This window comes from Centruroides sculpturatus, unplaced genomic scaffold (genome assembly GCF_000671375.1).
Source record: "Centruroides sculpturatus isolate CEXI.00-Female unplaced genomic scaffold, Cexi_2.0 scaffold35, whole genome shotgun sequence".
NCBI classification, from domain to species: Eukaryota; Metazoa; Arthropoda; class Arachnida; order Scorpiones; family Buthidae; genus Centruroides; species Centruroides sculpturatus.
In genome coordinates, this window is record NW_019384311.1 from 63754 (window position 1) to 80318 (window position 16565).

Sequence of the window (16565 nt, forward strand, 5' to 3'; positions counted from 1 at the left end):
TATATATATATATTTTAAAATTTTCTTTCTTTCTACAAGATGCAAAAAAAAAAAAAAAAATGTAAAAGTCCGTAAAATACTTGTTTACTACAGGGAATGAATAATTTAAGTGCTTACTTTATGCTGAAAAGTATTAGTGGATGTTACTTTTCTTATTTAATTGCATGTGAAATATGAGAATCAATCCTCATTCAGATACATAAATATATAATAATATTTTGTAGTTATGTTACATGTATTCAGTATTCAAGCTATGGTGACAGCAATATTTTCAGTTAAAATTTTATTTATTTATTTTTTAATTTTGTAAACAGACAAGAAATACAATAGAATAAATGCATTGTAACAACTGTTTTTGAAGCCTTGTAAAATTGAGGCTCTGATAAAACGACCTTACAAGGCCCCCTAATAGAGTCCTGTACCCAGAATACGAAAAGGGTTTACAATATAACTTCTAATCATTTCTAAAACAGTTTCATATATATTTATAAATACACTGGACTGAGTTTAAATACAGCTGTATTCTTCAAAATACGATGATAATTTTTATATTGAGCTGAATTAAAAATTTTTTTTTCTCAAAATTAAATATATTACAGCGAAAACTGTGTGAATTTAATAAAATTAAATTGATAAAAACTTAAGTTAATAATTTACTTTAATTATCTGAAATAATCTCGTATTTTCCCAATAGATGGCGACACGTTTTCTAAATTTTACAACTATTGGAAAAATCAATCAATGCCATCTGGTGAGAGAAATATGGATAAATTGGTTCTATACAGTACTATATTTATAATTTATGCAAATATATTAATAAATTTAATAACTTAAACAAATATAAATACATTTTATTACCTTTACATTAGGATTGTAGAGATTTCGAAAAGCATCCAAAGCAATAGTAATATTTTCAGCACTTTGGTGCACCCAAAGAGCTTGGAGATCTCGAGCTGTACAATGAGGTGGTAAATCTCGTCCTACTATTTTATAAATATGTGCTTTAAGGATATGATGTCCTAATTCTAAAAGTTTGTCGGCATCTAGCGGCGTTTCGAACCTACTCAAGCGAAATGCTATCATAGCATGTCCCATCCTAGAAACACAGACAAGTGGAGGTTCTCTCTGTCGATTGAGAGCTGATAAAGTAGCACCTCTTTGGATTAGCACTTCGCAGATATTACTGTGGCCGGCTGAGCACGCAGCTGTTAATGGAGTTTGACCAGTTAGATCGTCTGTTGAATTAACATCTACTTCAGCCATGTCTAAAAGGAATTCGCAAACCTGGAGAGAAAGAAAAAATACATGATGATTCAAGCGATCGATAGTACATTTGTAAGGTTCAACTCTTAGCTGAATTACTTACTGTAACGTGACCACGCCTAGAAGCGGCTACTAAAGATTGCTGAGCAGCCCTGGCTAGACCTGGATCATCTTTATTGTCAGGAGGCCAGTCGTACTGAATTAAATAACTAACTATATCAAGATATCCATTTAGTGACGCGTGAACTAATGGACATTGTCCATTATTATCCGTTTGATTTATCTGAAAATAAAGTTAATTCATCATTTAATGGTTCGTAAATAATTAACGTAATATTTATAAATTTTTGAAGAGTTTATTGATAAAAATAATCAATATTGCTTTTACTACACAATGATTTATTACAATAGAGTTGTGTAATACATTCGTGTGTGNATAGAAAAAGTTTTCATTCAATTAGGAAAATTGTTTTTGTAGTCATCTGCAAATAAACATGAAGTTGATTTAATCGATTTTTCTTCCTGAATAATAAAAGAATGTTGGAGTTTCTTTGAGGAAACCATCATTCTAGTTCATCAGTTGCATCAACATGAATATTCCAATGTTCTTAAGCAACTTTTTATTATGAAAAATAACCTGAGAAAATTTATTTATCATCATACCACATTGAAAGAACCAATGAGAAATAAGGTTGCATATTAATTTCCTCTTCTTTTTTTTTCAAGAAACTGAATTAGACAAATACTTACCAGGCAACTGGTGAACGAAATTTAAAAAGGTGATGTTTCCTTTCAACATTTTTATTCCTTACTCTCACAATGCAGTTTCCTTTTTTTTTAATATCCATTTTTCAAAAATTTTATAACAATTCTTTCCATTTTTTTTTCTTTTCTTTTTCTTTTTCTCCAAGCTTTTTTTTATAGTTTTGAAAGAGGAAAATCTTTTGTTTCATCTTGTCTGTATTTTGTATGTTGATACGAATTTTATCCGAGTAAAAAGAGTTTTTAAACCCTCAAAATGCATTTTTATCGCTTGTAGTTTAAACTTTTCTATGTTCTGTTGAGTGGGTATTTTGTTGTAAAATTGCTATTTTAAATACCAATATTAAATAAGTGGTGCAGTACATTTGTGTGTGTGTGTGTTTTTTTTTATTATTGTTACCATAAAAAAAAAAGCAGTGTGAAATTATTACGGAAGCTTATTTTAAAAGAAAGTTAAGACATTTGTCATGAGTCTTGTTCGTTTTCTATGAGAAAAAAATATTAAAATATTTATGTTAATCAAATTTGATTGGATTGATGGAATTTATAAAGTAAGATTTAGGACAATTTAGAATGAAAGACAAAGGAAAAAAGAGGAAAGAATTGAGGATATGATTGCGACAAAGAATCTAGATGATGTGAGAAGTCACATGATGATAATGATGATATTTTATAGTGTGAGAATATAATTCTCCATATCTACATTCAATAAATAATTCAACAGCTATTATTGGATGATATTAGAAAGAGATATTGCCACATCATCATCACTTTACCCTTAACTCTTAATATTAGATAAAGACAAACAGACTAACAAGCTGAAAAGAAAAACTACTTTTAATCAGTGTAAAATTAGTTCATTTCCACAGAATTAATTGTAATTAGCTGACAGATTTATTTCTTACAACGAAATTTACAATGGATTATGTCAAGAAACACATCAATTGAGTGTTTAAATCTAAAAAAAAAAAAACACAATGGAAATCACTCAGAATTGTTTTGTTTCCTCTCTAATTTCATTCAGTAAAAAAACGATATTGCACGTAAATAAAAATTTAATCGTTTCTATCAACAAAATAATAATAATAATTTATTATTATTTATTTGATATGCCCAAGTAAAAGTCAAAATAATAGTATTATACGAAGACTTGTTTTACAAATAACGCTCTTCATCAATAATTGAAAAGCAGATGCGATATTTGATTTCAACTTTGGAAGACTTAAAAAAAAGAAAAAGAAAACAAATTCAATGAATTATATTCAACAAATACAATTGAAAAAGACATTTCGAATTTAATCTAGAACATATAAAAGCTATTTTCTTATGAAACGAAGCATAGATTTTATTAATGCTATTGTAAATATTGAAAGTAGTAACCTTAGATACAATAGTAAAAACCGAGAAAATTGGAAGCATATTGTTTAAAAAAAAACCAAGTTAAATTTGCAAACGTAACGCAAAATTTGATAGAAAATATCTCCCTTTTATAAGTTCTCTCTATACAGGAAGGGTGGGCCAAAAGTCAGTTGACCGTGTTTAGCTTGTATTCCAGATGTTCTGTGAACTGAGTATAAAACAATGTGATAATAAAGGGAAAAAAAACAAGTCGTACCAAAATTGGTACAGCTTATATAAAACGAACAATTTATAATAGTTAACTGACTTTCGGTCCACATGTTTAAGAGCTTGTTTATTATTAATTTCGATTTAAAAAATAGGAAAATTTCGCTTATATATAACTTTAAAATGCTCATTTTTTTAATCAGAATTGTAGTTTTTTCCTCTCCAAGAAAATATTCAAGTTTTTGGGTGTAGAGGAAAATTACAGGATTTAACGATGGAACCGTTATATTGACAGATCTGTCACGATAAAATCGATGAAAAACATAACAAAAATAGCAAAGAATCGATCCTGATCCTTTTCCTAACTTTATAACATTAATTAAAGGAGTGTTGCAAAAGCTTCGAGTATATTTTTTCCTAAAATACCTTAAAATAACATTAAAGGACAAGTTAAAATTAAGTATTGAAGAAATCAATACTGTGAATACGATTTTCTTTTTTTACTAATACGTGTAGGATTCATATAAGAAGGATACAGGAGATAAGCAGAACTGAAGAAATAATTGATAACACTCGTTAAAATTCAATTACGGATTTAATAAAGGAGCAATAAAAAATTAATATACACAGTTTTATACACGGATAGTTTGAATTCTTGTTTTTAATTTTAGATATTATCAGAATATCATCTGACAGCAGTAAGAGCACAAACGATTTAATAAATCTCAGATGACAAATGTTAGCCCTAGGCTCTGAAAAGGTGCGATGGTCCCTGTGCCACTCACAAATAAACCTTTCCAATCAATTTATATATATATATATATCGAATATATTTTTTAAAACAAATTTTCGGACTTTCCCATGTCTAGAACTTAGAACAAATGACCTTGTTTGAACCTTCTGTCGAATCTATTTTAGCCCATTAAATCGACATAGAATGTGTTATGATTTTTTAATATTTTAGCTTAAATATATTGGATTTAATATATAAAAAAAGCCACATATTTTCATAAAATATCTGAAGAGAAATATATTTTATATATTATAAAATAATTATTTAAATTTCTACAATATTTTAAAGGGTTGTTATGCCATTGTTATTCAAGCTCATTTTAGATTTGATCTTTAGTTGAATAGTAAATTACTGACAGGATATCATCTCCTTGAGGCATTTAATTGAAGATTTAAGAGGATCTCTTTCAATTACGGATGGTTTAAACAGTGTTAAAAGATCACAGTTTCAAGTATAAAGCGGGCTTGATGATGATGATGATGATGATGATGATTTAAGGTTTAAAAAGCAAAATGTACTTTAATAAATAATAAATTAAATGTTTGTTTGAAGAGAATTCTGCAAGTAAGATTAAAAGGTAATTTAATTGTGTTTTTTGGATTAATGAAAATATGCTTGAAAGAATATTTTAATCACTTGGGAATCAGTGGAAAGTTTATCAATTAACTTTTTTTTTTCTTTTCTTTTCTTTCTTCTTTTTTTAAAAATGCAATCAAGATAAATCAGTTATTTTTATTACTATTTGCCTAACCGAAATTTTTCCATCAAGCAGTTAATATTGATCGATGGCATTCATTCTACGATATCAAGACTGATAGGAATCAATGCAGGCCATTACCGCCTACTAATTAAAAGTTGTTCAAAGTCCTAATTAAATCTTACCTAACATCACATAAAAATTTGGCACTTTCATTTTCTTCTCTTCTTACTAACCATTCCCTGAGAGAAGGATGAGCTAACATGACAGTTTTATCTTGCCTGGCCACTAATAATTTCGATGACATCAAAACGTCGACTCTTTGCAAGAATTCGTTCCAGCTAACCGGTTGTTTGATGCAATTGGCATTAACACTATGATAAATATCAGTTAGAGTGAGTGGTGAAAGTGTAGCTAGGCACACTTGTAAAATGGAAGATACCTGAAATGATCGTGGAGTAACCAATATTAAATTTTATATATATATTACATTAAATTAAATATAAGATGGCTCAAAAGTCATTTATCCTTGTTTAGTTTGATTTCTAATTTCCTGTAGGAAATTCATATAGAAATAACTAAAAAAGTGTATTAAATAATGTTGAATCTTCTATATTTTTAGGGCATTTAGTTCTATAGATCCAACACTCTTCTTTTAATTATACATACTTTATATATGGAAATCCATATTGTCTGTATAATTTGAAGAGTGTAAAATAGTTGGTTGGTTAATGAGCAACACATGGGCAATCTGCCAGGAGGAAATTCTATGGGGAAAGTGTTAGACACGTAAAAAAAAACCCGGAACTCCACGCAACCAGCTAGTTAATTCAGGCGCAAATCTTCGACCAACTACCACAGTTTTTTTTTAATCCATTTGTCCACTTGTGAGCAGTATAAAATATGAATTTTTAAATCGTTAACTGACTTTTGGGCCACCCTGTATATTTATAATTAAGCTTACCCTTTCGAATGATTTAATTGTAGTGAATTTAAGATTAAAACTTAGTAGATAAACTTCACTGAGACTAACAGGTAATACTCTATAACTACTACTCTTTACAACCAAATGACCTTTTTCAATGAGATCTAAGGTGAGTTTAACGTATAATATACAACCTTTACTAAGAGATGCAAGATGATTGGCAAATCTAAAGGAAAAAAAAAATAAAGAATAATTTAAATAAATTTGTAAAACAAAAATATAGAAATTATTATTTTAATTTACCTGTTATGAGATGTGCCTTCTAACTTATTATTATTTATAGTTATGTTCGCTCTTATAGTAGAGCTATTATTTATACGATATATAATATAACTTGATATATCTTTCTGAAGATTTTCGTTACCAGACATTCTATCTAAACTAATTCGATGGAACTTTAATGATTTGACAATTTCCATAAATGATGTTCGAATGGTTATTACTACCTGAAAATATAAAGATATAAGACCCAATTTAATAAAGAAAATCATGGGTTTAGGCCTATATTATTTTAGATTCTTTCAGCCCTAAGAAGGTCTTTTTCAGCAAGCCCATTATGGGTTTGGCCAGGGACCACAATGAAGCGAACACGTGGTGAGGGACTGACATACCCCGAAAAATTCTTGGGGTTTACGTCGATTTGACATCATTTCCCCCCCCTTTAAATAGTTCTAGCGCATATCTTATTAACGAATTTTCTACGATTTTAAAAATTCATAGAAAATTTAGAATTTTAATGGTATAATATATCGAATTTTTCGACAAAGATCCTGCATTTAAGAGGGGGGGGGAAAATTATAAATCGATGAGGTGAATAGTGAAAAAAATTGCAAATATATTTAAGTTAAAAAGTTATAAGCTTATGTATTAAATTTTGTACATTTGTACATACATTTTTGTCTAATTTATTAATTAGCTGCTAAACTATTCCCGTGTGATCTTTAAATAACATTATTTTATCAATTGATTTCAAAAGTACACTCAAGTTTGCAGTTGTCCTGACGATTAATTTTCTTTCCAAGTAAGTTCCAAGAGAAAAAGTTAAACAAAAAAAAATAGAAACAATATTTTTGTTTCTTTTTTTTCTGAAAGAAAAAAACGAAACAAACAGAGTTAATAATGGTGCCATTAAGATTAACGAAATAAAAACCATATACAGTGAAACCTGCTAATGTGACCATCTGTGTAAGATGAACACTTTGAGTTGGTCATATTAGCAGGTTTCACTATTACATCACTTAAGAATTAATTTACTACGAAAGAAATTTTTAATGGAGGGGATTCACTGAAAATTATTAAATAGATAAATTTAATTTAATTTTTTCCTAACCCCTGTGTTTTTCTCCTGTAAAGAAAACTTAAAATATAAATTAGAAATGTAAACGTAAGCAAGTTATATATTTATTTAAGCTTCTTTAATGTTTATCAAAAAAGAAAGAGTGGGCCAGGGCTTACTCATCTCCCCCATTTCCAGAAACCCTGCTCTTCAATAAGCCAATATTTAAGGTAATTTTGATTTAAAAAATAAATAAAAATTTCCCTGTCTCGTTTCACTCTTTTCACCTCGTAGGCCAAGGCATTTTTTTCAGGTCCATTGTGGGTTTAGCCAGGTTTATAAAGGGTGCAACCAGATGGCAAGGGGATGAAGTCTTAATCTTCCTCGGCCATTCAGCCAGAAAACGTTCTTTGAAGAAAAATCTATCATTATAAATTTCAAATCATAGATTTTAATATACTCACTTTTAACCAAGAAGGAAATTTATGGATATGCTTTGCTATAAATGAAGCAATTGTATCTCCATAATCGGGTCGATGAAATTCAGCTTCATTCAATGCATCTACTACCATCAAGCAGGGTGTATTTGGTATTTTGTTAAACATTCGTAAACTTTGTAACGGTTCTAAAATGCCTTTAACAAATGCCGTAGAAGAATCTGATACGCATGACCTCATGTTCAACAATTCTTGGTACCTAAGAATATGAAATATTAATTCTCGTACAGATATAACTAAAATGTATTATAGTATAACGCATAAAGGGATGTTTAAAAGGGTATATTAAGTAAACTAACCTTGGTTCTCGTACCACCAATTCCCTGTAAGCGGCTAGTTGAGGTGCTTGACATAACTGAGAAGCCATGTTGTGTACAAACTCGGGGACTAAACACGTGACATTATTATCTGCTTGACAAAAATGATAAGCAACAAGACGACTACCCAAAGATCTCGCTGCTTCTTGATTAAGACTGATAACAGATTGATACAAAGAACACCCAGTAGAATACGAATCGGCCGACGTAATGGAGTTAATGTCTGTGAGAATAAATGTAAAATTACTTCAAGAGAAAAGTAAATAATTTTAAATATTTTTCCTCATTAAATCAAAAGAAATCATTAGGACTTTCAGTTAATTAGCTTACGAAGTGAAGATACATCAGGTCAATTTACCTTCATAAACAGCATCAGTTTTCTTCCTACCGAAAGAACTGTGATCTACTAATTGTAAAATTGTAGCTGATTTACCACTACCCGGTCCACCTTCTATTATAACTCCTCTGTTTGATTCGGAATCGGTTGAGGTTAATTTCTTAAAAAAAAAAAAACAAATTAAATTATTCACATTCACAATAGAAGAGTTAATTTTTATTACAGTCGAACCTGTACTAACGGACACCTGAAAACGGCGGACATTTTTGCAGAAACTTTCTCTTTTTAAATGTATACAAAATTTAAAAAAAATGGCCGTTTTTTACAGGTTATGTTCCCGTCAGTGGCCGCTGTTCACAGGTTCGACTATGTTTTCACTCGTTAATTTGCAGAAATTGGTATGAATTTTGCTCGTGTTTATTATAAAAAATATCTTAATTGTATAAAAGTAAAATAAAATTAACTATTACAAAAAGATTTTAATGAATATTTTGTAATAAATATTGTCAAACGAAAGCAAACAATAAGTCGTATATTTTTCTATTAATCATTAATATAATTTAAGATGTAATTATACAATACTACAATACATTGTCTTATTTATAATCAATATGAAAAAATATCCAATTAATTTATTAAAAGAAATCATTAAATTTCATTTATATTAAATGAAAATTGTAGGATCTTCAAAAATTTTACAAAAATATTGAAATTCAACCGACTTATGTAACATCAATTAAACTGTTAGAGGAAACAAAACAAAAATCGATGATATTATCTCGAAAAAGCTTCTTAAATTACAAATAAAATTAGTAAACTTATTCATTAAAATATATATAAAAAAAGTGTTTTATATAAGAAAAAACAATATGAAGTTATTATTTCTTCATTTCCATTTAAAATTTACCTGTTCGATTTCCTTGAAGAGCCATTGTCTTCCAAGAAATAATGGTTCTTGTTCATTATGGGGCACTTCAAAATATAAGCATTTCAAATCCGTATGAGACGTTGATCTATAGTTGTGATTACGAACTATAAATCGCAAAAATATATACCATTAATATTCTTTTCTACTTAATTCTTTTATTGTTTTTATATTATACTGATGAGAACATAATTTTCAATGGAGGAAAACAAAGGAAAAAAAAACATCTTCCTTCGCTTGTTTTAAAATAAAAAATAACCATTAAAATATCTCTTATTTAATTACGTTCATTTAAAATATATTTAATTCATTTATTTGGTAAAAACAAGAAAAATATAAATGTCGTCTAGTAGCTTTTATATAGAAAAATAAAGTATTTCTATTCGTTGTGTGACGATAAAGTCTCGTGTGTCGAAAAGTCAATATTAAAATATAATGGAAACATTATGAAAATTTAAAATATTCTTGTAAATATATATATATAACTGAATAAAATTTCTTTTAAATAAACTTATAACATAAAATTTCGTGTAAAAACGCTTTTAAATTTATGGTACCTCTTTTGGGATTTACATGATAAATAACCTAATTGAAATTTAATTTGTACAATTTATATATATACTGTATTTCAATGCATTCGAATATAAAGAATTACTTAAAATAATAATAAAAAATATATTTATATCAAAAGATTTAGCAACGATTTATTTTGTTTAAATGTTTTGTGTCTCCTTTAACAAATAAGAAAATTCAATACTGTATTTGCTTATTGTTTATAGGCTAATTACTTTAACTTCTATAACACCTTCCCTAAAAATTTCAAATGTTGAGATGCTATTACTAGATATGACCCTGTTAATTCTGAGCAACAAGCATAAGAATTATCCTTAAGTAATTAAGGATAATTCTTATGCTTGTTCCATCCTTATCGAGCCAACGTTTCAACACTTCTCCATCACTACCTCTCACATTTCACTCGATAAAAATATGTTTCAACGAAGGATATTTATATATATATAGATAAACAGATAGACAAACTAACAGACATTTAAAATAGTTTTTTCAATAATTAAAGATTCTTATAATAATTATATCCAAGTAAGTAATAATAATAATAATAATTTAATTATCTGTTATATAATTTGCTAATTATAATGAAAAATTAAATATTTAATATATTTTTAATTTAATTTTAAATAATTACTTATATATTTAATTAAATATATCATTTATACAATTATATAAATTTCTAATATAATTAATTAAAATTAGTAAATTATTAAACCTTAATTTTTCACATAACTTTTAATATTTAATTTTATAAAGGATGGCCCAAAATTCAATTAACATCGTTTATTTTGTGTATTTCAGATAAACTTTCGAAGCTTTTTAAAATAATAAAGTATTCGAATAAGATAGAAATTCAGCTTTCACAATGGTTAACTGATTTTTGGACCAACCTGAATAAGGCGAATTTTAGAATTAAATAGATTAAACTATATTAATTACCTGTAGCATCCAAACCAATTGTACCCGTACTTCTGTTAGAACGTCTGAATGCTGTACCTCTTTTGGCAAACTGAAGGAATGTATCACTAGTTCCTGAAATAAAATTTAATATAATTTTCTGGCGCTTTTAAAATTGAGGAAAGTAACGAATAATACTTACTTGTAGGGAGATTTCTATGAAATGTGGATGCAATAGGACTGGCTGATGAACTGTGACCTGTACTAGTGCTCGTGCTCATGAGAGATGCAACACTATCAGAACTATGTTCTCTGTTGGCGCAGCGAAGACCACTGAGTGGTGCCAGTGGCTCAACATCTGAAGAACCTGTAGATTTCGGTACCAAAATAAACTACATAAAGTAATGTTTCAATAACATTACGACAATCAATTGTTAGAATTATAATATACTACAATATTGACTTTTATAATTATAATACGCTGCACAATATTTCACTTATTAACACTAACAGATTAATGAAAAGATCTTTCAGAAAATAACTTTTATTTTATTTTCTGAATAAAAAAATAAATAAGATAGAAGTTTATTCAACGTCTATGATTATAAATTGTAATTAACTTTTAAGATTTTTATCTATTAGTCGCCTATTATAAATCAAGTCAGAAGGAAGGTTATGCAATATTATTTTCATCGGGCCACCAGCAGAGTTTGGGACAAATCTGATTAGATCCAGATTTTCTTGAAGAAGATCGTTGATCTTTTAAGTAGGTTAAGAAAAAATAAATTATAACAAAAAATATATAAAGTGATTAAAGGCATTAGTTGTGTTTTTTCGAGTTTAATGATGAGAATGAAAATATTTCTTATATTTTACATTAATTTCACCATAAAAATGGAAGATTCTTAATGTTCTTGGCTTTTAAAAATTCTACGTGATTAGATGCTATTTCAACTCAGTTAATTGGTAAATTCTCTGGCTTCTTAATAGTAACTTATATAATAGGATAAATTGTGAAAGCGTAAAATTATGACAATGACAAATGATCCAAGTGTTTGAATGCGTGGAAACTAACGCACGTTTTCTCTTAAATACCGTGTTATTTTCATAACACGATACAATTTTACATAATTCAATCATTTCATTATAAACTTTGCTTCCGATTCAACTCAAAAATGCTTCAGGACATTAAAAAATTTATCACAGAATGCTTCAAAGATCTAAAATTGATGGTTTAGACATTGATATGATTTCTGATAACAGAAAATATTATTATTTAATGTATTTCCTTTAAGAAATGGTGCATTATAATATAAATCTAACCCTCAATACACATTTACAACACACAAAAATAATCAAGAAAATTGTTTCGTGTGAATTTTAATATATAATTTGCTTCATTAATCCTTTCACAACATGGAAGTAGTATTATTAAGTGATGCCATACAGAGAGAAGAGGGAGGAATGCTACTAAAAATATAGAAATAGAACCTAGAAAAGGATTCTGATTCATATTTACCGTACGATATTAGTTTTTGAAGCATGTAACGTATAATCAACGAACCCCTGCAGGTTATTATGTAATCTACCACATAAAAAAAATCCCCAAAATGGGTCAGATTCATTTACGAATATAGATAAAGGTCAACCCATAAACAGTGGAATTCTTTAATATTATGTCGATTAAAACCACAATTAAAATGGTAAAGTGGGATTATATGAATTTTATATATAATTCTGGCATATATATATATATATATAATTATTAAAATAATAATAAGATTCATGCAATAAACAGAGCGAGCAATAGGCAGAAGTAAGAAAAATTCTTGAGATATTTTGCAAACCCATTTTTCATTTTCACATCTACAAAACGATGAATATTACATTTTATTTTCTTCAGATTTATGTCATATTTTCTGGAAAATATTCCACAGTGCGGTTTCAATATAAGGAACTATCCTTTACCTTTTTTTACCTAATACCAGAATTATTGACTGTGTGATATGACAACTATTGAATAGGTTTAAAGGCTAAAGGTTTCGTCTTGAAATTTCAGCTTCAATAAATTTCGATCTTTGCAGTTTATGAAGGCCATCTTTACAAAGGAAAACTCCTAAATAGATCTCTGTGAACCTATCGTAAGCAGCATTTCGAAAATTATGAGATGCTTCCTGCTACTTGAAAGGAACTGGAATATCCTAAACGCGACAATGTGAAGCACATATAAAAAGACGAAGTCATTTTAAACACCTGCTCTAACCGATCTTCTTCAACCATTCAATAAAAAAAAAGGTGGATATATATTTTTTTTCATTTCAAATTGCCGTTTCATTTTATTGTCATAATTCCACGTTATGAAAGTGAATGAGCTGATTTGTTAGGGTTTAAAAATGTATAAAATTATTAAATATTTAAGAAAAAGAGGAAGGAAATCTCTTCAAAATATAAAATAATTTTACATTTTTAACACTTTTTTAAAATTAAATTCTATGGTTTAAGCCTGTAGACCTTTATTTCAGGCTATTTTTATGTTAAACAATTAGCTACTTTTCAATTATTTTAAGAAAAAATGGCAACAACTCACACTTCACTTTAAAACTAGAAATAAAATGTTATTCTATACATTAAATATTTAAATTTTATTCATTTATATTTCAAAATATATTTTTTTTTAATTAAGAAATTTACCATTTATCAATATTTTTAATGTATAAAACAAAAATAAATAAAGAAAAACGTGTGGAACAGGTAAAATATAATATAAAAGTTAACGAATTAATTAGAATTAAAACTTAAAATATATAAATTTAAGTTTTATACAATTTTTTTATATTTCAGACATTAAAAAAAATAATTTTTCAGTCTGAACAATAACATTTATCATTAAAATTACGTTTATTTTTCCTTGCTCAAACTTCATTTAGTGAGCTCGCTTTGAAAAAAAAAATCAAGCAAAATTTTATAAATTAATTATTAAAGTATATAAAATTTATTTCATAAGAAATTTTTATAAACATTCTATTGTTTTTTTATGTAAATTTACTTCCGAAAATTTCATAAATAATTTAATCTAACACAAGTATAAAAAAATTATTTATATATATATATACATACAATAAAGCAAACTGTAATGCACTGTGATGTCATAAACTAGTCACCATGCTTAGTTTGTACGTAGCAAGATATCGGTAAAAGATGAATATCCCTTCTGAGTGGTACAGCTCAGAGAATCTTAATTTCATCTGCAACTTCTTACTTGTGCAAAACTGAGTTTGTCACTGTGATAAAAACTAAGCATTGCACNTATATATATATTACAATATAACAGCTCTATATATACATTTAATTTTAACTGTAAACAAATTCTATAAATTGAGTACATAATTTAATAAAATCCCAACGTCTAAAATGCAGGGTGGCCCAAAATTCGGTTAACCGATTGAATTGATTAGACGAAATTATCAAAGAATTTGTTAAATTGTAAACACTAAATTGTAAGACTGCAATTTAGTGTTTACAACGGTCAACTTACTTTTGGACCACCCTGTAATATTAAATTATTAATTAAAATTAACGTTTACATTTAAATGATTGTTAAATTATAAAAATTAAAAATTATATATATATATATATATATATTTTTTAAGTATATAATTAAAGTTAATTGTAATTTAATAAATAGATTTAAATCATTTTCGTTTTATTTTTGTTAGTATTAATAAATCCAACAGATGGAGCCAAATGTAAATTTTATTAAACATGGCAGATACAATGAGTGCTGAACAATTTTATCTCCAAGCACAGTTTCTTAAAGAGGCGAACACAGGGAAGCTGCAAACCAGACCTTGTGTATTTCTTTTTACACTGCTCCTTTATATTGAACAATAGGAACAACACGTTTCTTCAACGGATAAAAGGCTTCAAATAACTTTCGAAACAACTCTCCAATAACTAGTTATTGACTTAGAATATTATAATCTACTTAAAAAACAAAAAAAAAACTTCCAACACAAACAATATATTTGACAGAAGTATAACCTACCAAAATAATAATTTTTCTATATTGTGTAATAGGAATCTTGCACGCTCCCACTGGAAGGAGCGTGAAAGGTGCTACAGCATCTCCTCAATATCAAAAAGCAATCAGTTATACTATTTTAAATACAAGGAAAACAATACAAAGATACGCATCGCGTGTCGTTAACTACTCTCTTTAAAATCATTCGGAATATATAAGTAAATATGATATGCATATAAAATAATTAAATGAGTAAAAAAATAAAACAAAACACCTCGATATAGTGCCCTTCTCATAAAGCACCAATGATTATTTGTGAATAGATCTAACTCATAATTATTAGCCTATATAGAGAACCCTTTAGTGTCTGAATAATTATATTCGTGTGTATGTTATAAACGACATTGACTTCCATTCTCTCAAACTAACTGGTGTATAGATTATTATTGTATTTAATTATTATTGTTTTAGGTTCTTCAATTTAGCACATTACACTCGATTTAGCGCCAACTTTAGGAGGCTAAATCAAGGTTTGACAATAACAATACGAATTTTCTCAAGATCCTTTAAGAAATTGAAAGGTATTCTTTAAAAAGAATGAAAGTTATATTCTTCTAGATTTTATATAATAGAAACTTTTATAATTCTTTTCAAATATAAAATGAAAATTTACATTTTAAAAAAAAATTTTATTATATTCAAGTTATTTTGACTTTTTGTCAAAATAAAATGAAACTTTATAAATCCAAATTTTTACTGCTTCTGTTTTCCTTAATAAAAAATAAAATAAAATAAAGTTTGATAACTTCTCCAACTAAAACAATTTTTCTCCCCCCCCTCTCCTCTCGAATAATTTATTTAAGAAATTTTTAATAAACTTCTTACTAATTTATTTTATTAAGTTTTAATCAAAAAAATTAAAAGAAAATATTTCAAAAATGTTTTATAATTTATTAAAAATTCAATTTATTTTTTTTCCTCGAAAGCTTTTAATCACATTAAAAAGAAACCAAGAAATTTATGTAATGCAATGTTTTTTTTAATTATTTATATTGAATATAAATATACATTTTATAAGTAAAAATATTTAATATTTAAGTAAGTAAATTTATTTATAATTTTACGACTCAGAAAAATTAAAATTTCAATATATTTTTTTTTCCTACTTAAATAATCTTATATGGAATTAAGGTATTAAAAAAAAAAACACTAGAATCTTTACTAAATACTCTAAATATAGCATAATAAATATACTTTTTTTTCTAGAATTTATCACAATTCTTATCTGAGAAGATTAGGATATGCAATTTATTCTTCTTAAGCATTTTGCAATCCTATAAGTAGAAACAGCAAGGCCTGAAGCAATATCTGTCTATAAAAAATACATTTATGTCACTTTTTCAAGAAAACAATATTGTACTTTATTCAAGATGAGATTTGATACGGAAAAGTCTAGCCCAAGGCTTACTGAAGTCAAATTTAGTAAGTGCTCATCCGTTCTACCATTTGACATCACAATTGACGGGGGAGATAACTTCCTTTTTTTTTTTCCTTATTTTCTTGATCATTTGAACAATTTCACATTTCTGTTTCTTTACAAAATTATATTCCATGTCAAAATAGAACAATACTAAACTAACAGCTCTATATATACATTTA

General features: G+C 27.2%; 1 protein-coding gene across 1 annotated transcript in view; it reads right to left on the minus strand.

The window, feature by feature from the left end:
• LOC111621672 (protein TANC2-like) overlaps positions 1-16565 on the minus strand; it is a 124328-nt gene that overhangs the window by 13968 nt on the left and 93795 nt on the right. The window contains exons 6-15 of the mRNA XM_023363879.1: positions 11088-11252; positions 10928-11020; positions 9401-9525; positions 8515-8653; positions 8139-8379; positions 7807-8038; positions 6310-6512; positions 6046-6232; positions 5267-5523; positions 859-1096 (exon numbers count right to left, since the gene is read on the minus strand). Coding sequence (XP_023219647.1) covers positions 859-1096; positions 5267-5523; positions 6046-6232; positions 6310-6512; positions 7807-8038; positions 8139-8379; positions 8515-8653; positions 9401-9525; positions 10928-11020; positions 11088-11252 — 1880 coding nt within the window. The remainder of the gene's footprint in view (positions 1-858; positions 1097-5266; positions 5524-6045; positions 6233-6309; positions 6513-7806; positions 8039-8138; positions 8380-8514; positions 8654-9400; positions 9526-10927; positions 11021-11087; positions 11253-16565) is intronic.